The sequence below is a fragment of the Tachypleus tridentatus genome, chromosome 7 (assembly GCF_004210375.1).
Source record: "Tachypleus tridentatus isolate NWPU-2018 chromosome 7, ASM421037v1, whole genome shotgun sequence".
Taxonomy (NCBI): Eukaryota; Metazoa; Arthropoda; class Merostomata; order Xiphosura; family Limulidae; genus Tachypleus; species Tachypleus tridentatus.
This window is the reverse complement of record NC_134831.1, coordinates 111590917-111613438: the sequence shown is the minus strand read 5'-3', so window position 1 is coordinate 111613438 and position 22522 is coordinate 111590917. Positions and strand designations below refer to the sequence as shown.

The 22522-nt window shown below is 33.4% G+C and overlaps 1 protein-coding gene across 5 annotated transcripts in view; it reads left to right on the top strand.

Moving 5' to 3' along the window:
- LOC143256403 (serine/threonine-protein kinase BRSK2-like) overlaps positions 1-22522 on the top strand; it is a 90833-nt gene that overhangs the window by 36915 nt on the left and 31396 nt on the right. For 3 of the 5 annotated variants that reach the window (XM_076513603.1, XM_076513601.1, XM_076513604.1), the window contains 6 exons: positions 12385-12470; positions 14018-14158; positions 14361-14511; positions 15274-15342; positions 18043-18189; positions 18829-18863. In XM_076513603.1, the coding sequence (XP_076369718.1) occupies positions 12406-12470; positions 14018-14158; positions 14361-14511; positions 15274-15342; positions 18043-18189; positions 18829-18863 (608 nt within the window). In that variant the 5' untranslated portion in view covers positions 12385-12405. The remainder of the gene's footprint in view (positions 1-12384; positions 12471-14017; positions 14159-14360; positions 14512-15273; positions 15343-18042; positions 18190-18828; positions 18864-22522) is intronic. The other 2 variants (XM_076513606.1, XM_076513602.1) reach the window with 1 other exon arrangement.

The following is a 22522-nucleotide window of genomic DNA, read 5'->3' as shown; positions in this document are numbered from 1 at the left end:
TTTATTTTAGTTGTCCGAAAGTCTCTATTCCTCGCCCCTGATGACGAAAAACAGTTGATATATATGTCTACAAAGACAACGTAATGTTGTCACAACACGTTCCTCGTTACACTTTCCTATTCTTTGATTGGTTTCCCAACAGAGTAAGGCTGCATTACAGTGAAGCCTAACTCCATCTGTAGTGAACAACGTGTAAACCATGAGCATTTTGTTGTGCAAGGATTGTTGTTAAGAGTAGTACATAGTTCAACGTTTAGGTAAGGTCACCACTTAACAACGAATTTTATTACGTTGTGGCTTGTTGATACATAATGCCTCCCAACTAAAGTCACGTTGAAGCAATCACGTCTGATAAACTAATATATCCTTTGAATCCTAATAAATCTGTAGACAAATATTATACCCATAAAAACTAGCATATTTGTAGACAACTAATATACCCTTACAAGCCTAATGTGTCCATAGACAATTAATAAACCTGTAGAAACCTAATACATTCGTAGGCAACTAATATACCTTTAAAACCTAATATGTCCGTAAACAATTAATATACCCTTTAAAAATAATATATCCATAGACAGTTAATATACCCTTAAAAACCTAATACATCCATTAAAACCTGATATATTTGTACATAACTAATACACCCATTGAAAACTAAAAGGTGATTTCTTTAGAGATAAATGTGTTAACAGCAGACTTAAGTAGTTTGAAACTATGTTCAATATAAGGATTTTCTTAAAGCAGAGAAAAGTCTGTTGTATTCTCGCTTTCCATATTGTTTTAAACTTAAATATTAGAAACAGATTTAGGACTTTTATACTTCTAAGTGGAAAGCTTCGGGAAATATTAGAATTCGTTGCTAGGGTGACAAAAAACCTTTCTGCTTTATGATGCTTAGAAAGACAAAGGGTCTACGGTATTGGATTTAACGATTTTCTTTTCCTGGGTTCAAACGAGTGGTCTACCAGCCCAGCTGTGAGGTTAAACCTGTAAAATCTGCCAGCAATACACTTTTGTAACGATTCAGTCCACAGGCATGTTTTAATAAAGGTTTTCTAGAGTTTCGAAAGAATGTAGTTGTACAACTTGGTAACGGAAATCAATCGTTAGGCAAACTTGTTCTTAAACAATAGAGTTATGTTCTCATGCCCTTTTATTTGTTTCGAGAAAAGTTAATTAATTATTTTAATAATTAAATCCACAAAACTTATGTCAAGTTAATTAATTATTTTAATAATTAAATCCACGAAACTTATGTCAAGTTAATTAATTATTTTAATTGTCAAATTTCGGTGCTTGTACTTCGTATGTAAACTTTTATCAGATTAATATAATTAATTAAGTTTTAAATTCGAAGTTTACAAAGTCCCTCGGAGGGACAGCGGTAAATCTATGGACTTGTAACGCTAAAATCCGAGAATCGATTCCCCGCGGTGGACACAAACACAATCCACGAAACTTATGATTTCACTTTAACTTCTTTCAGATTGATTTAGTTAATTGTTAAATCTCATATTATTCACGTTTATATCTTTGGATGTCACGATTCCAGGCCAGGAACATGGCCAGGTAGTTAGGCAGTCGACTCGTAATCTGAGGCTCGCGGGTTCAAATTCCCGTCACATCAAGTATACTTGCCATTTAAGCCGTGTGGGCATTATAGTGTTACGGTCAATCCCACTATTCGTTGGTAAAAGAGTAACCCAAGGGTTGGCGGTAGGTAGTGGTAACTAGCTGCCTTCCTTCTACATCTACACTACTAAATTAGGGATGACTAGCGCAGGTAGGCCTCGTGTAGCTTTGCGCGAAATTAAAAAAAACAATCGAACAAAAATCCTCTCTAGGCCCGTCTAACATCTTTATCACAACATTATTGTTTCTTAACACATTTTTGTTTTCTTCCGACATTACTTCTACACACACACACACATAAACACGACTTTACTCAGAATTTCAAGACGACAGAGAACTCTGGGTTTGTTTTTTTGTTATTCAGAAATACACGGTAAGATAATACGTTTTATGACAGTACGTTGTTGTCGTGGGAAACGGACAAGTTCTCTCGTAACAGTGGTATCGTGTGAGTTCTGGAACGGATGTTTTTCTTAGCTGACATAGCATATCTCGGGCTAAGTTGTAAAGTTGCAGATAAGACATCAGTAGAAGTGATCGCTGTTATACAAAGATTTATTCAGGTATCTAACCACTTTTTAACGTATCTCTTGATTTACGTAAGTTATATGGGTAAACATGATAATTTTCACAATACCAAGTTTAATTTATGTACTAAATTATACAAAATTAAATAAATAAACCATGTCACAAAACTACCATATGCGTCTATTACCCAAGATAAAGAACATATACTAAACATAGTCCAGGTTTCTATACGATCGGAACCTTATGACGTCATTACATATTCGTTTAATTATCTCAGTGATCATTAGCTTACAGGCTGGCTACACAGTCTGCGAGAAACAAAGCTTGTGACGTCAGCGCATTTGGATATTTCAAGTTTGGGGTGTGCTAAGTGGAAGGTCATTATTCTGGTGTTTTTATGAACTACAAGTCAATTCGCTGGTTTGTTTTTGCACAATTCTTTCAACAGAGTCCGAAGATCAGCTATATTTTATATTGGTAACATAAGTAACATATAGTATATTACTTGTGCTTAGTCAGTCATTCCAGTGGAATACTTCAACATAACGAGCCAAACGTGCTCTAGTACCTAGCGGATCATGCTTTGAATCCATGGTTCATGACTCGCTATTATAAAATCAATCTTAAGAGTGACGTTTTTAGCCAACTTTCCGACTAGAATACCTAGAATAATAAATATCTTCCCTCGCAGTCTGTCAGTTCAACATGATGGACGGCTAGTAAAACAAACGAATGGTAAAACTATGGGATCATTCTAACGTTCAGAGAATGCTAATTACTTTAATTAAAATTCTATATGTTTCTCTTCTTCAATAGTATGGCGTGATAAATTAATTAATCTTATTTTTAAAAATATAACCCTAAATTACACGTTTATGTAATAATTATATTATGACATTATTCACTTATTATTTTGCTCTTCACCAGATAAACATTTATTTAAAAGTGAATTAATTATTTAAGAATATGATAATGTTTCTCATCATGAAGGTGTTACAGTATCGTGTTTCTCATAATGAAGGTGTCACAGTATCTTGTTTCTCATAATGAAGGTGTTACAGTATCGTGTTTCTCATAATAAAGGTGTCACAGTATCGTGTTTCTCATAATGAAGGTGTCACAGTATCGTGTTTCTAATAATGAAGGTGTCACAGTATCGTGTTTCTCATAATGAAGGTGTCACAGTACCGTGTTTCTCATAATGAAGGTGTCACAGTATCGTGTTTCTCATAATGAAGGTGTCACAGTACCGTGTTTCTCATAATGAAGGTGTCACAGTATCGTGTTTCTCATAATGAAGGTGTCACAGTACCGTGTTTCTCATAATGAAGGTGTCACAGTATCGTGTTTCTCATAATGAAGGTGTCACAGTATCGTGTTTCTCATAATGAAGGTGTCACAGTATCGTGTTTCTCATAATGAAGGTGTTAGTGTATCGTGTTTCTCATAATGAAGGTGTCACAGTATCGTGATTCTCATAATGAAGGTGTTACTGTATCGTGCTTCTCATAATGAAGGTGTTACAGTATCGTGTTTCTCATAATGAAGGTGTCACAGTACCGTGTTTCTCATAATGAAGGTGTCACAGTACCGTGTTTCTCATAATGAAGGTGTCACAGTACCGTGTTTCTCATAATGAAGGTGTCACAGTACCGTGTTTCTCATAATGAAGGTGTCACAGTATTGTGCTTCTCATAATGAAGGTGTCACAGTATCGTGTTTCTCATAATGAAAGTGTTACAGTATCGTGTTTCTCATAATGAAGGTGTTACAGTATCGTGTTTCTCATAATGAAGGTGTTACAGTATCGTATTTCTCATAATGAAGGTGTTACAGTATCGTGTTTCTCATAATAAAGGTGTCACAGTATCGTGTTTCTCATAATGAAGGTGTCACAGTATCGTGTTTCTAATAATGAAGGTGTCACAGTATCGTGTTTCTCATAATGAAGGTGTCACAGTACCGTGTTTCTCATAATGAAGGTGTCACAGTATCGTGTTTCTCATAATGAAGGTGTCACAGTACCGTGTTTCTCATAATGAAGGTGTCACAGTATCGTGTTTCTCATAATGAAGGTGTCACAGTATCGTGTTTCTCATAATGAAGGTGTCACAGTATCGTGTTTCTCATAATGAAGGTGTTACAGTATCGTGTTTCTCATAATGAAGGTGTCACAGTATCGTGTTTCTCATAATGAAGGTGTCACAGTATCGTGATTCTCATAATGAAGGTGTTACTGTATCGTGCTTCTCATAATGAAGGTGTTACAGTATCGTGTTTCTCATAATGAAGGTGTCACAGTACCGTGTTTCTCATAATGAAGGTGTTACAGTATCGTATTTCTCATAATGAAGGTGTTACAGTATCGTGTTTCTCATAATGAAGGTGTTACTGTATCGTGTTTCTCATAATGAAGGATTCACAGTATCGTGTTTCTCATAATGAAGGTGTCACAGTATCGTGTTTCTCATAATGAAGGTGTTAGTGTATCGTGTTTCTCATAAATAAGGTGTCACAGTATCGTGTTTCTCATAATGAAAGTGTTACAGTATCGTGTTTCTCATAATGAAGGTGTTACAGTATCGTGTTTCTCATAATGGTGTTACAGTATCGTGTTTCTCATAATGAAGGTGTTACAGTATCGTGTTTCTCATAATGAAGGTGTCACAGTATCGTGTTTCTCATAATGAAGGTGTTACAGTATCGTGTTTCTCATAATGAAGGTGTCACAGTATCGTGTTTCTCATAATGAAGGTGTCACAGTATCGTGTTTCTCATAATGAAGGTGTCACAGTACCGTGTTTCTCATAATGAAGGTGTCACAGTATTGTGCTTCTCATAATGAAGGTGTTACAGTATCGTGTTTCTCATAATGAAGGTGTTACAGTAGCGTGTTTCTCATAATGAAGGTGTTACAGTATCGTGTTTCTCATAATGAAGGTGTTACAGTATCGTGTTTCTCATAAATAAGGTGTTACAGTATCGTGTTTCTCATAATGAAGGTGTCACAGTATCGTGTTTCTCATAATGAAGGTGTCACAGTATCGTGTTTCTCATAATAAAGGTGTTACAGTATCGTGTTTCTCAAAATGAAGGTGTTACTGTATCGAGTGTTTCTGAACACAGACTTCATTTCCAACTAAAACTGCGTTTCTTTGTTTTTTGAATTTCACGCAAAGCTACACTGGGGATATCTGCGCTAGCCATCCCTAATTTAGCGGTGAAACACCAGAGGGAGGGCAGCTAATAATTACGACTTATCGCCAACTCTGGAGCTACTCTCTTAATAATGAATAGTGGGATTGAGCGTCAATGTATAACGTTCCCACGGCTGAAAGAGCGAGCATGTTCAGTGGGACGGCGAATCGAACCAACGACCCTCAGTATACGAGTCGAGCGCCCTAACCATCTGACTATACCGGTCCACATTAATACTATAGGACCTACATGAGTTTCTGCACATTTTATAAGCTTGACCTTAAGTTAGAATAGTCAAGTTCGTCATGACTGAAATGTTTATAGTTAAGTATTCAATGTTAACTTCACAAGCCCCATCCTTATTAAATAATTGTTTTTATATATTAACCTGCTATTTAAGTTTTACAATGTTTTTATTAAATAAATATGTATTTTTACACCTTATCTTGCTATTTAAGCTTTAAAATATTTTTCTATGAAATAAATGTATGTTTTTAAACTAGTCCTAGCGACGAAACAACAAAACTAAATTACTGCATACTAGAAGTTTCATCTCAAATGATTTAATAAAAGAGACAGGTGCGTGTGTGTGTTTTCATATAGCAAAGCCACATTGGGCTATCTGCTAAGCCCATCGAGGGGAATCGAAGGCCCGAAAAGGAAATTTGATACATATATACATAAATTTTTTTTAAAGATCAACTTTTCAAATATTTTTATCCACTTTCATCAATCCAACCCATATTTCACCATATCCACCAGAAAGGCCATGATCATGTTTATCGTACTTTGGGATAAGTTGTAACGATGTACACTAGAGAGAATATGATGCTGAATTCAATCTCTGAACATGTATTCACTGTGTATGTCGATCTCTGAACATGTATTCACCGTGTGTGTCGATCTCTGAACATGTATTCACCGTGTGTGTAGATCTCTGAACATGTATTCACCGTGTATGTCGATCTCTGAACATGTATTCACCGTGTGTGTAGATCTCTGAACATGTATTCACCGTGTATGTCGATCTCTGAACATGTATTCACCGTGTGTGTCGATCTCTGAACATGTATTCACCGTGTATGTCGATCTCTGTACGTGTATTCAGGGTGTATGTCGATCTCTGTACGTGTATTCAGGGTGTGTGTCGATCTCTGTTCGTGTATTCACCGTGTATGTCGATCTCTGTACGTGTATTCACCGTGTATGTCGATCTCTGTACGTGTATTCACCGTGTATGTAGATCTCTGAACGTGTATTCACCGTGTGTGTAGATCTCTGAACGTGTATTCACCGTGTGTGTCGATCTCTGAACGTGTATTCACCGTGTATGTAGATCTCTGAACGTGTATTCACCGTGTATGTAGATCTCTGAACGTGTATTCACCGTGTGTGTAGATCTCTGAACGTGTATTCACCGTGTGTGTAGATCTCTGAACGTGTATTCACCGTGTGTTTCGATCTCTGAACGTGTATTCACCGTGTGTTTCGATCTCTGAACGTGTATTCACCGTGTGTTTCGATCTCTGAACGTGTATTCACTGTGTTCACTTATCGTACCACATGATTACTATTTTCACGCTCTGTTCTGGATGTCTCCTGTTAGAAGTTTGCTCCTATCTCTACAACAAAAGCGATAGAACATAAAGTATACAGTTAAACAATAACATATTCCAAGATGTGGAGAATTTGTGGGTGTAATGTGTACATAGGAATACTGACGCCGGGCTCTGCTCAGTAGACGGATGTGACGTCACTGTTTCCACGCGTATCTTCGCAGATCGATAAATGAAGAAAAACTCTTGTCAAGCAGATGAACACTTTTCTGTTGTCGCTGTACCTTTATTTATTTTCCAAGTTTCTTAGTGTAGTAGTAATAAAAATATTCTATTATAAACAAGAAAATCACATTTTTTCATGGAATTCTGGTAATTTTGAAAGTATTTGTTATAACTTTGAACTGAGAAAAAAAAAGTACAAGAAATATCTCACCTAATCTTGACTGTATTTTATTCTGTCTACTGCTTAGCGCATATCGAGCATCTTCCTAAGCCTAACACTGATCAGCGCTGAGCCGATGGTTTATTTACGCCGTATTCGTTTAATGATCGTGGTGAACATGACATGAGTCTTGCACATCAGACAGGTTTAAGAAACCAAATACGTCAGGCTAAGTTACTGTATGCGAACTGATATAACAACTCGCGCAGAACGGATAGTGATAAACAAATGGATTCATTGATGAATCTTCGCTTGTTTGCTTTGTTTAATTCGCGTTTCGTTACACGAGAGCTATCTTCTTTAACTGTCCCTGTTACACGAGAGCTATCTTCGCTGGCTGTCCCTGATGTTAAAGTGAGAAACTAGAAGAAAGGCAGCCAGTCAACACCATCCACGGCAAACTCATTGGCTACGTTAATCAAATATCGCTCTCTGGCTGATAGTGGGAGCATATTTAATGACAGATTTCGAAACCACAGCCCATAGATTGCAAATCGAGCGACCATTTTCACTTGTAAAGGCACATCTAGTAAAATATCACTTCTCTTTGAAGCTACCAAAATAATCTGCCGAAACAAAACAAATCACATTTTGTTGTGCAATGGAGAACATCATGTCGTTCTCAGTGTTGGTTTCATTATTGGTTAAATTGTTATATTAGATATATATCATTTTGGATTATCTATTTTTATTATGGGCATTACGTTTTGTTGTTAACTTAGTATGAGGAATTAGGACAAATCTAAATTTTCCAATTAGGCCCTATGATGTTATTGGTATTATGGCCGAAAGTGTCGTTAACAGTCAGAGTTACCCAACTGATAAAGCAATGCATTCTAATCTTTACAAGTAAGATGTATGTGAAATTATTTATATTCATTACTTTGTTAATGAAGACAGCTTGATTTGATCAGAGGTTAATGATCAGTGATTTAAAACACCGTACTGCCATGTATCGTGGCTGGCTCGAATGATGCAGACATGTGGGTTTCTAGCTATTTAGATCTTTAAATAGATAGCTAAATAACATGTGTCACAGATTATAGCCGACAAATAGTACCTACCCTTTCATAAATCACTACCTACCAACTGATGGCGACTTCGGTTTGAAATAACAGGTTCTGTGTTACTAGTCTGGAATAAGAGTTGTAGTAAGTTACTCTGAAGCGATATTGTTATTTTAACACCTGATTTGCATGTCACGAAGATATATATATCCGTCTAACACGGTTATTTTATAAGAAAATAAACATATATCCGTTCTGACATCTCTGTCGAAAACGTGCAACAGTTTCTTATAATTAAACATTAAATTATTATGTAGTTGGTTTGACGTCACGTGAGTTACACATTAACTAAAACTATTATGTAGTTGGTTTGACGTCATATAAATTACACATCAACTATAATGGTTATGTAGTTGGTTTGACGTCACGCGAGTTACACATCGACTATAATTATTATGTACTTGGTTTGATGTCACGTGAGTTACACATCAACTAAAATTATCATGCAGTTGGTTTGACGTCACGTAAATTACACATCAACAAAAATTATCATGCAGTTGGTTTGACGTCACGTAAGTTACACATCAACTATAATGGTTATGTAGTTGCTTTAACGCCACAGAACAAAACAACGTATTGTGTCTATAGAGCTAGTTTCAAGATACAATAGCTATGTATCCATTATTTTATTACAAATGTGATTCACTTTCTACACTTCAAAGAAAATAAAAATCAAATTTTCTAGCTTCTGCCGCACCAATTCCTGGGAATATCTCGCTTCTCTTTAGATTTTCGATCATTGAAACATCTGGGAAATCAAAAGAAGTTCCTTCAACAGCTCGAGCTATTCTAGATGACGTAGGTTGTAATATGATTTGTTTACCTATCGTCTGTTTTTTTCTTACCTTCGTTTTGCTTTCTTTTCCCTTATGTATGTTTTTAATACACTTTGTTCACTATAATTATTTTCTATCAGAAATCACGTTTCTTTTAGTTTTACTTCTTTACAGAACTTTTGTTTTCATTTCTTTTGTTTTTAAATGTATCAATATTCATAGTTACTTTAAACAAGGCTTCTCAAGAAGCGAAAGTTATGTGTTTTTTCAATGTATCAATATTCATGGTTACTTTAAACAAGGCTTCTCAAGAAGCGACAGTCGTGTTTTTTCAATGTATCAATATTCATGGTTACTTTAAACAAGGCTTCTCAAGAAGCGACAGTCATATGTTTTTTCAATGTATCAATATTCATGGTTACTTTAAACAAGGCTTCTCAAGAAGCGACAGTGATGTGTTTTTTCAATGTATCAATATTCATGGTTACTTTAAACAAGGCTTCTCAAGAAGCGACAGTCATGTGTTTTTTCAATGTATCAATATTTATGGTTACTTTAAACAAGGCTTCTCAAGAAGCGACAGTCATGTGTTTTTTCAATGTATCAATATTCATGGTTACTTTAAACAAGGCTTCTCAAGAAGCGACAGTCATGTGTTTTTTCAATTTATCAATATTCATGGTTACTTTAAACAAGGCTTCTCAAGAAGCGACAGTCATGTGTTTTATCAATGTATCAGTATTCATGGTTACTTTAAACAAGGCTTCTCAAGAAGCGGCAGTCATGTGTTTTTTCAATGTGTCAATATTCATGGTTACTTTAAACAAGGCTTCTCAAGAAGCGGCAGTCATGTGTTTTTTCAATGTGTCAATATTCATGGTTACTTTAAACAAGGCTTCTCAAGAAGCGACAGTCATGTGTTTTCAATGTATCAATATTCATGGTTACTTCAAACAAGGCTTCTCAAGAAGCGACAGTCATGTGTTTTTTCAATGTATCAATATTCATGGTTACTTCAAACAAGGCTTCTCAAGAAGCGACAGTCATGTGTTTTTTCAATGTATCAATATTCATGGTTACTTCAAACAAGGCTTCTCAAGAAGCGACAGTCATGTGTTTTTCAATGTATCAATATTCATGGTTACTTTAAACAAGGCTTCTCAAGAAGCGACAGTCATGTGTTTTTTCAATGTATCAATATTCATGGTTACTTTAAACAAGGCTTCTCAAGAAGCGACAGTCATGTGTTTTTTCAATGTATCAATATTCATGGTTACTTTAAACAAGGCTTCTCAAGAAGCGACAGTCATGTGTTTTTCAATGTATCAATATTCATGGTTACTTTAAACAAGGCTTCTCAAGAAGCGACAGTCATGTGTTTTTCAATGTATCAATATTTATGGTTACTTTAAACAAGGCTTCTCAAGAAGCGACAGTCATGTGTTTTTCAATGTATCAATATTCATGGTTACTTCAAACAAGGCTTCTCAAGAAGCGACAGTCATGTGTTTTTCAATGTATCAATATTCATGGTTACTTTAAACAAGGCTTCTCAAGAAGCGACAGTCATGTGTTTTTCAATGTATCAATATTCATGGTTACTTTAAACAAGGCTTCTCAAGAAGCGACAGTCATGTGTTTTTCAATGTATCAATATTCATGGTTACTTTAAACAAGGCTTCTCAAGAAGCGACAGTCATGTGTTTTTTCAATGTATCATTATTCATGGTTACTTTAAACAAGGCTTCTCAAGAAGCGACAGTCATGTGTTTTTTCAATGTATCCGTATTCATGGTTACTTTAAAACAGATACCTCTAGAAGCGACAGTCATGTGTTTTTTCAATGTATCTGTATTCATGGTCACTTTAAAACAGGCTTCTCTAGAAGCGACAGTCGGGTGTGTGTTACATTAAATCTAGAAATGTCTATAATTGTTACAAGATCATAGCTAGTAACAGTAATTTAGATTTTCCCAGTGCAATGTTTAATGTACACCTGCTTACGTTTAAAAACCGTGAGCAAGTACTATTTTAACCAGCGCATTGAGAATGAAAGCTCACTTGATTATCTTAATTTTATCAAATGGACTATTTATTCATAAGATATGAAGTTCTCTTACTGTCATTGTTGAATGGAGAGAAATAATATATGAATTTAGAGAATTCGTCATGGACTTTTTGGATTCCACTGCACCTTGTTCAACTTCCAGATTGTTTTTTATAGAATATTTTATAGACAAAATAGAGAGAAGGGAAGGTGTGTTAAGACGGACATCTTAATTTTAAATCCAGTTTTTTCCAATTAATCAGTGAGTGTCAGAAAAGCACAAACGTTTTTACATGCGCTTTTTTCCTTATAAATGTCGGCCCTGCATGGCCAGGTAGTTAAAGCACTCGACTCATAATCTGAGAATTGCGGGTTCGAATTCCCGTCACACCAAACATGCTTGCCCTTTCAGCTGTGGGGGCGCTATAATGTAGCGGTTAATCCTACTATTCGTTGGTAAAAAATAGCCCAAGAGTTGGCGGTGGGTGGTGATGACTAGCTGTCTTCCCTCTAGTCTTACACTGCTAAATTGGGGTTTCTAGCGCAGATAGTCCTTGTGCAGCTTTGCGCGGAATTCAAACCAAACTTTATAAATGAAACAAATAGTAACAATGATTGTTCATGTACAATGTTTAAATAATGAAAAATACGCTTGTTGTTGTGGTTACAGTTTTACTCCAGGGGACCGTCATAGTAGTTCTAGAAGCATGATACTAGTCGTATAATTCAAACTAAATAAAGACACACTAATTCCATACTCTCTAACCGCTCAGCGGAATGTCTGGAGGCTTTCACGGCTTAAATCAGGTTTCATGCCCGTGATGGGCACAGCACATATAGCCTGTTGTGCAGCTATGTGTTGAACAACAAACAAACACATTTTCCTTCTTTACATATTTTGTTTTCAATGAATACAAATTATTACTGGCTAGTTTTTTCAGTATAAGCTTTAACTATTTTTTACTTGTAATCTATTGTTGCATATTGATTTATTTACCTTAAAAGTTTACGCTGATGTAACTTAGTTTTACATTTCTAGCATCATATAAAACGGAAAAGCTAATGTGTTCTGTTATATACCTCATATTCCATCTCGCCATCTGTTGACAGTTATTCGAAATTACTTTTCTAGGTGGAGCGTGAAATTGCAATCATGAAACTTATTGACCACCCACATGTTTTGAAATTATACGACGTGTATGAAAACAATAAATATCTGTAAGTGTGACTTAAATATGATATTCAACAATATTATTGTCTTACAAGTTACCTTTTGAAGTTATACGGTGTGTATGAAAACAATAAATATCTGTAAGTGTGATTTAAATATGATATTCAACAATATTATTGTCTTACAAGTTACCTTTTGAAGTTATACGGTGTGTATGAAAACAATAAATATCTGTAAGTGTGATTTAAATATGATATTCAACAATATTATTGTCTTACAAGTTACCTTTTGAAGTTATACGGTGTGTGTGAAAACAATAAATATCTGTAAGTGTGACTTAAATATGATATTCAACAATATTATTGTCTTACAAGTTACCTTTTGAAGTTATACGGTGTGTATGAAAACAATAAATATCTGTAAGTGTGATTTAAATATGATATTCAACAATATTATTGTCTTGCAAGTTACCTTTTGAAGTTATACGGTGTGTGTGAAAACAATAAATATCTGTAAGTGTGACTTAAATATGATATTCAACAATATTATTGTCTTACAAGTTACCTTTTGAAGTTATACGGTGTGTATGAAAACAATAAATATCTGTAAGTGTGACTTAAATACGATATTCAACAATATTATTGTCTTACAAGTTACCTGTAAACAATTCTTAATTTTAATAAATTAATGTTCTGTTAGGTATCCTTAATAGATTCATATTTTTAATATACTCTGTTATTTTACAGGTTAGCTGTAATAGATTCACAGTTAGAATAAATTTACTGTTGGTATACTTTAGCATGTGGTTCTTTGGAAGTGTTGATATGCATTATTGTATTGTACCTGGGAAGTGACGTATACATTATCATATCGTACCTGGGAAGTGACATATACATTATCATATCGTACCTGAGAAGTGACGTATGCATTATCATATCGTACCTGAGAAGTGACGTATGCATTATGATATTGTACCTGGGAAGTGACGTATATGTTAGAATATTGTACTTGGGAAGTGACGTATACATTATCATATCGTACCTGGGAAGTGACGTTTACATTATCATATCGTACCTGGGAAGTGACGTTTACATTATCATATTGTACCTAGGAAGTGACGTTTACATTACCTGTAAAGATTTATAGACCTACAAGTTAATTAACAATAACTTTAAAAACGATATTGCTAAAAGTATTCATTTAATTATAAAGAGTATCAGTTATTGAAACCAAGTGATTATTCTTCGTTCCAGATGTTTCCACAAGACGAGCACTTCTGTTAGGCTTAGCGGTACTATGTGTATTATTATATGCCTCTTAACGTGTGCACATGTCATAGTATAGTCTGTTAATGTAACACAGTATTGGTAAATGTTATTTCAGTTAGAACAGTACGTTGGTTTTCGAAGTGTGAAAAAGAAACATTTTAATAATAATCTTACAAACTGTCAGTCTCTACTCCTGATGAGCAGACGTGACATCGCGAGAATGATCGTAAAAACATCCGTTTCTAGGATGGGAACTGATCATCTGAGCTCCGAGTTTTCATGTTTTTCAGAATGATATGTTAAGTGTATTCGTGGTGTTGTTTCAGCTACCTTGTACTTGAGCACGTATCTGGGGGTGAGCTGTTCGACTACCTACTCAAAAGAGGGCGTCTTCCGGCCAAAGAAGCACGGAAATTCTTATGGCAAATTATATCCGCCTTAGACTTTTGTCATAAGCACTGCATATGGTAAGTTGTAAATTTATTCTTGGTGTCGATAACAACGTTTTCGGTTTAATTTGTTCACTAGGAGCGCATGTAAATACAGGAAGTCTTGGTTGTATCTTAGCCTGAGCTAGCATATGCGGCATTACGTTATTGGTCACGTGTCAGACAAACGTCATCTTGCTAAAGTTTATGTGAGTGAGAACATAATCCGTTGTTTCCGCAGCCATCGGGATCTCAAACCGGAGAATTTACTTCTGGATGATAAGAACAATATCCGGATTGCGGATTTCGGGATGGCCTCTCTACAGATGGAAGGGTCCATGCTCGAGACCTCGTGTGGCTCACCACATTATGCTAGTCCTGAAGTTATTCGGGTGAGTGTGACAAAATAAGCTTTAACCTTTTCTGTTAGTCCGGGTCTTATTGTAAATCTGGTCCAGGTCTTATTGTAAATCTGGTCCGGGTCTCATTGTAAATCTGGTCCGGGTCTCATTGTAAATCTGGTCCGGGTCTCATTGTAAATCTGGTCCGGGTCTCATTGTAAATCTGGTCCGGGTCTTATTGTAAATCTGGTCCAGGTCTCATTGTAAATCTGGTCCGGGTCTTATTGTAAATCTGGTACTATTATTATGCCCCCCCCCTTTTACTGTATTTTATTTTTATGTGCTTGTGTTAACAGTTTTAAAATAACATTTCTGAATTTTGCATCAAAGGATACATAACTTGATTGTTATATATTGGTTACCCAAAATAACTGAATTATTATAATATTGATATATTTTATATTTGTTGCGAAGTGCAAAGCTACACAAGAAGCTATCTGTGTTGTGCTACCCGCGGTTATCGAAACCTGGATTTTATCGTTATAAGCCCTTCAACTTTCCGCTCAGCCACTGGTGTGTAATGATATATTTCTCAGTATTATAAATTTAATGTCTTTGGATATATTCTATAGCTATTAGAGGTATTCTATCGTTATTGGCTTTTCTTGCATTCCTCAATATTCTAAGATATTTGATTTAAATAACAGACAGAAAAGTTTTTTGAGCCACAGTGACTTCATGCTGGTTAATGTCTAGAAAAGATTCGAACTCGGAACTCGTTTTTAATGAAACGTCCGTTATGTGTGATTACAGGGAGAAAGATATGACGGAAGACGGGCGGACGTCTGGAGTTGTGGTGTTATAACGTTTGCTCTCATTGTGGTAAGATATTTTCTTTGTTTTCTTACTTACAGCTTCTAATACTTTATCATTGGTTGCCTCAGAAGTACAGAAGTAAATGTTTGTCTAAATGTATGATACTTGGATTAATGCTTATAATTTATTTTAACAGAACGGTTTTAAATGTATATTTTCTAGGACCGGCCCTAGAGCGAAGCCACTGAGGCAAGTCTCAGTGGCACCACGCCTCAGAGGTCGGGCCGATTATATACTTCTAGTATCCAAACTCAAGAACTGTTGGGTATAATATAATATAATAAATCTGTTGGGTATAATATAATAAATCTGTTGGGTATAATATAATAAATCTGTTGGGTATAATACAATAAATCTGTTGGGTATAATATAATAAATCTGTTGGGTATAATACAATAAATCTGTTGGGTATAATACAATAAATCTGTTGGGTATAATATAATATAATATAATAAATCTGTTTGGTACAATATAATAAATCTGTTGGGTATAATATAATATAATAAATCTGTTGGGTATAATACAATAAATCTGTTGGGTATAATATAATATAATAAATCTGTTGGGTATAATATAATATAATAAATCTGTTGGGTATAATACAATATAATAAATCTGTTGGGTATAATATAATATAATAAATCTGTTGGGTATAATATAATATAATAAATCTGTTGGGTATAATATAATATAATAAATCTGTTGGGTATAATATAATATAATAAATCTGTTGGGTATAATATAATAAATCTGTTGGGTATAATATAATATAATAAATCTGTTGGGTATAATATAATATAATAAATCTGTTGGGTATAATATAATAAATCTGTTGGGTATAATATAATATAATAAATCTGTTGGGTATAATATAATAAATCTGTTGGGTATAATATAATAAATCTGTTGGGTATAATATAATAAATCTGTTGGGTATAATACAATAAATCTGTTGGGTATAATACAATAAATCTGTTGGGTATAATATAATATAATAAATCTGTTGGGTATAATATAATAAATCTGTTGGGTATAATATAATAAATCTGTTGGGTATAATATAATATAATAAATCTGTTGGGTATAATACAATAAATCTGTTGGGTATAATATAATATAATAAATCTGTTGGGTATAATACAATAAATCTGTTGGGTATAATACAATAAATCTGTTGGGTATAATACAATAAATCTGTTGGGTATAATATAATAAATCTGTTGGGTATAATATAATATAATAAATTTGTTGGGTATAATATAATAAATCTGTTGGGTATAATACAATAAATCTGTTGGGTATAATATAATATAATAAATCTGTTGGGTATAATACAATAAATCTGTTGGGTATAATACAATAAATCTGTTGGGTATAATACAATAAATCTGTTGGGTATAATACAATAAAACTGTTGGGTATAATATAATAAATCTGTTGGGTATAATATAATATAATAAATCTGTTGGGTATAATATAATATAATAAATCTGTTGGGTATAATATAATAAATCTGTTGGGTATAATACAATAAATCTGTTGGGTATAATACAATAAATCTGTTGGGTATAATACAATAAATCTGTTGGGTATAATACAATAAATCTGTTGGGTATAATATAATAAATCTGTTGGGTATAATATAATATAATAAATCTGTTGGGTATAATATAATAAATCTGTTGGGTATAATAGAATAAATCTGTTGGGTATAATACAATAAATTTGTTGGGTATAATACAATAAATCTGTTGGGTATAATAATATTTGCCAATTCATTGCAGCACACATGGATAAGGATATTTATGTGAAATTGTAAACTGATATCAGTAAAGTAGACAAATGTGTAATTTTAAAGCTGAAAAGGGGAATGAAACCAATAAACCTCCAATGTGTCACTTTCTTTAAACACTTAAGGCATTTTTAACCATAAAGTGCTCTTTCTAACCTATGAAAATCATGTGAGTGCCTCATATTTCCTACAACTGTTACTCAGTGGTGGTTGTATGGCAGGCGTGCAGGTGGAATTTTCTTTATGTTCTACATGTTATCTTAGAATTGTGGTTCTGATGTGACTTCATTTCGTTACATAATTAATAAAAATATTTATCTTTCATAAAATCACAAATGAATCTTTTGAAACATAATTATTACAGTGAAAATTTTTTCACACTGATAATTATCCTGTCACAAATACATTGAAAGTTTCTCACACTGATCATTGTTCTCTTGTAAAGACATTAAATATTTTTCACGCTAATTAACATCTTGTAAATCTGGCATAATAATTTATCTATTGTTTAATTCTATCTTTAAAATTGATTTCATTTTGATTTGAAAATAGGTTACTTAAATAGCTCCATAAAAACTGTTTGTAGATATGGGCTCAGTGAGAGAACGGGAATTGTTGACTGCTTTAGGTTTGAGAGATTTTTGAAAACGTAAAAAATTAGGCCTAACATAAGTGGCAGGATTTGGTTACTTATCATCTTCTGTTTTGCTTATTTGAATTTTAATATTCATTCACTTGTCTTTTAAATATGTTTTAAAATCGAATTACACTTTTGTTTACGATAACAATCAAAATGTTTACATAATATAAATTTTTAAAAATAAGTAATTTCGGTTTAGCTGTCGAACAAAACTAGATATATTGGCAGGTTATAGTTATTAGACTAACGCAAGAAACGTTATTGTTAATGTTAGGGTTCACTGCCTTTCGACGATAAAAATCTTCGACTGCTGTTGGAAAAAGTTAAGCAGGGGGCGTTCCATATCCCCCAGTTCGTTCCCCAGGAATGTCAGGAGCTACTGAGAGGCATGATTGAAGTAGACCCGCAGAAACGCATGACGGTAAGTAAGCTTACATTTCAAAACCTTAATCCAATCAGGCTGATATGAACGCCAACTAAGGCGAGTTTTAACTGTTCCTACCTGACTGTCTCTTCAATCATGCTGGTCGAAAACAACTGAATCGTTATTTAACTTTCTATAAAATTGCAGAATACAGAAAACTTAATAGAATTTATATATATGAAAATCAAAAATAAAGATTAACTTAGATATACATATAAAAGGTTTTATGTGCTCGATTTTTTCTTTGTAATTCAGAAGTTTTGACTCAATTCTTTAAGTCGTAGTTTTCATATTCAGTTCTTTCTATTATTATTACTTCGTGGAGTTTATGCCCTATTGTTTCTTTTGTTTATGCTTTATAGTTTTTATATTCTGTTGTTGTTCTATTTGTGCACTGTAGGATTTATAATTAAAATATTCTATGATAATTACAAATGTCAGTGAACATGATTCAAAACAGTTCGCGAACAACAGAAAATAGATATTAAATTTAATCCTAAGCAAAAATCGTACCGAAAATATTTATCACAAAAATACAAACCCAATGCTGAATGTTTGTATAACAGATGATTTACTGACGTGTACCGACATCAGTATCACAGTTCTCTTACTTTAGTCTTTCTGTTTTTGTTACAGTTGTCAGACGTACTAAAACACTCGTGGATAAATGGGTAAGTTGTCGATATCCATGTTAATTATTTCTTACTCAGAACAACAACAACAAAAAAGTCACACAAACATATTATGTTACGAGTAATATAATAAAAAATATTAGATGTATGTGTGTGAGTATATTATTAAAACACATACACACGTAAAATAATTCCACCTTACAAATATGTTATCGGATAAGTTGCCTGTTAGTGTGAATCTAGTGTATGCGTAATGAAAACAATTATTGTCTGTTTGATTTTATTAATGTTTGTTATAAATCTGATGCGACAAATAAAGCTAGTGTTTCTACCTGATGATACTGCAATAGTGTTTGTTGTATATCTGATGTTACTGTAGTAGTGTTTGTTGTATATCTGATGTAACTGTAGTAGTGTTTGTTGTATATCTCATGTTACTATAATAGTGTTTGTTGTATATCTCATGTTAGTGTAGAAGTGTTTGTTGTATATCTGATGTTACTGTAGTAATTAGTGTTTGTTGTATATCTGATGTAACTGTAGTACTTAGTGTTTTTGTATATCTGATATTACTATAGTAGTGTTTGTTGTATATCTGATGTTACTGTAGTAGTTAGTGTTTGTTGTATATCTGATGTTACTGTAGTAGTTAGTGTTTGTTGTATATCTGATGTTACTGTAGTAGTTAGTGTTTGTTGTATATCTCATGTTACTTTAGTACTTAATGTTTTTTGTATATCTGATATTACTATAGTAGTGTTTGTTGTATATCTGATGTTACTGTAGTAGTTAGTGTTTGTTGTATATCTGATGTTACTGTAGTAGTTAGTGTTTGTTGTATATCTGATGTTACTGTAGTAGTTAGTGTTTGTTGTATATCTCATGTTACTTTAGTACTTAATGTTTTTTGTATATCTGATATTACTATAGTAGTGTTTGTTGTACAGCTGATGTTACTGTACTAGTTTGTGTTTGTTGTATATCTGATGTTACTGTAGTAGGTAGTGATTGTTGTATATCTGATGTTACTGTAGTAGTTAGTGTTTATTGTATATCTGATGTTACTGTAGTAGTGTTTGTTGTATATCTGATGTAACTGTAGTAGTGTTTGTTGTATATCTGATGTAACTGTAGTAGTGTTTGTTGTATATCTGTTGTAACTGTAGTAGTGTTTGTTCTATATCTGTTGTAACTGTAGTAGTGTTTGTTGTATATCTGATGTTACTGTAGTAGTGTTTGTTGTATATCTGATGTAACTGTAGTAGTGTTTGTTGTATATCTGATGTAACTGTAGTAGTGTTTGTTGTATATCTGTTGTAACTGCAGTAGTGTTTGTTGTATATCTGATGTAACTGTAGTAGTGTTTCAGTGATGTCGAGAAACCCACTTGTTGAGAAATTTATATGCAAAAACGGCTCGTTTGGGTTGAGAAAATATTTTACATAGAAGAGCGAACAACGTTTCGACCTTCTATGTAAAATATTTTCTCAACCCAAACGAGCCGTTTTTGCATATAAATGTAGTAGTGTTTGTTGTATATCTGTTGTAACTGCAGTAGTGTTTGTTGTATATCTGATGTAACTGTAGTAGTGTTTGTTGTATATCTGATGTAACTGTAGTAGTGTTTGTTGTATATCTGTTGTAACTGCAGTAGTGTTTGTTGTATTTCTGTTGTTAGTGTAGTAGTGTTTGTTGTATATCTGATGTTACTGTAGTACTTAGTGTTTGTTGTATATCTGATATTACTATAGTAGTGTTTGTTATACAGCTGATGTTACTGTACTAGTTAGTGTTTGTTGTATATCTGATGTTACTGTAGTAGTGTTTGTTGTATATCTGATGTTACTGTAGTAGTGTTTGTTGTATATCTCATGTTACTATAATAGTGTTTGTTGTATATCTGATGTTACTGCAGTAGTTAGTGTTTGTTGTATATCTCATGTTACTATAGTAGTGTTTGTTGTATATCTGTTGTTAATGTAGTAGTGTTTGTTGTATATCTGATGTTACTATAGTAGTGTTTGTTGTATATCTGATGTTACTGTAGTAGTGTTTGTTGTATATCTGATGTTACTGTAGTAGTTAGTGTTTGGTGTATATCTGATGTAACTGTAGTAGTGTTTGTTGTATATCTCATGTTACTATAGTAGTGTTTGTTGTATATCTGTTGTTACTGTAGTAGTGTTTGTTGTATATCTGATGTTACTGTAGTAGTTAGTGTTTGTTGTATATCTGATGTAACTGTAGTAGTGTTTCTTGTATATCTCATGTTACTGTAGTACTTAGTGTTTTTTGTATATCTGATATTACTATAGTAGTGTTTGTTGTATATCTGATGTTAATGTAGTAGTTAGTGTTTGTTGTATATCTGATGTTACTGTAGTAGTGTTTGTTGTATATCTGATGTAACTGTAGTAGTGTTTGTTGTATATCTGATGTAACTGTAGTAGTGTTTGTTGTATATCTGATGTAACTGTAGTAGTGTTTGTTGTATATCTGTTGTTAGTGTAGTAGTGTTTGTTGTATATCTGATGTTACTGTAGTAGTTAGTGTTTGTTGTATATCTGATGTTACTGTAGTAGTTAGTGTTTGTTGTATATCTGATGTTACTGCAGTAGTTAGTGTTTGGTGTATATCTGATGTAACTGTAGTAGTGTTTGTTGTATATCTCATGTTACTATAGTAGTGTTTGTTGTATATCTGTTGTTACTGTAGTAGTGTTTGTTGTATATCTGATATTACTATAGTAGTGTTTGTTGTACAGCTGATGCTACTGTACTAGTTAGTGTTTGTTGTATATCTGATGTTACTGTAGTAGGTAGTGTTTGTTGTATATCTGATGTTACTCTAGTAGGTAGTGTTTGTTGTATATCTGATGTTACTGTAGTAGTGTTTGTTGTATATCTGATGTAACTGTAGTAGTGTTTGTTGTATATCTCATGTTACTGTAGTACATAGTGTTTTTTGTATATCTGATGTTAGTGTAGTAGTGTTTGTTGTATATCTGATGTAACTGTAGTAGTGTTTGTTGTATATCTGATGTTAGTGTAGTAGTGTCTGTTGTATAGCTGATGTAACTGTAGTAGTGTTTGTTGTATAGCTGATGTAACTGTAGTAGTGTTTGTTGTATAGCTGATGTTACTGTAGTAGTGTTTGTTGTATATCTGATGTTACTATAGTAGTGTTTGTTGTATATCTGATGTAACTGTAGTAGTGTTTGTTGTATATCTGATGTTACTATAGTAGTGTTTGTTGTATATCTGATGTAACTGTAGTAGTGTTTGTTGTATATCTGATGTTAGTGTAGTAGTGTCTGTTGTATAGCTGATGTAACTGTAGTAGTGTTTGTTGTATAGCTGATGTTACTGTAGTAGTGTTTGTTGTATATCTGATGTTACTATAGTAGTGTTTGTTGTATATCTGATGTAACTGTAGTAGTGTTTGTTGTATATTTGATGTTACTATAGTAGTGTTTGTTGTATATCTGATGTTACTGTAGTAGTGTTTGTTGTATATCTGATGTTACTGTAGTAGTGTTTGTTGTATATCTGATGTAACTGTAGTAGTGTTTGTTGTATATCTGATGTAACTGTAGTAGTGTTTGTTGTATATCTGTTGTTACAGTAGTAGTGTTTGTTGTATATCTGTTGTTACTGTAGTAGTGTTTGTTGTATATCTGTTGTTACTGTAGTAGTGTT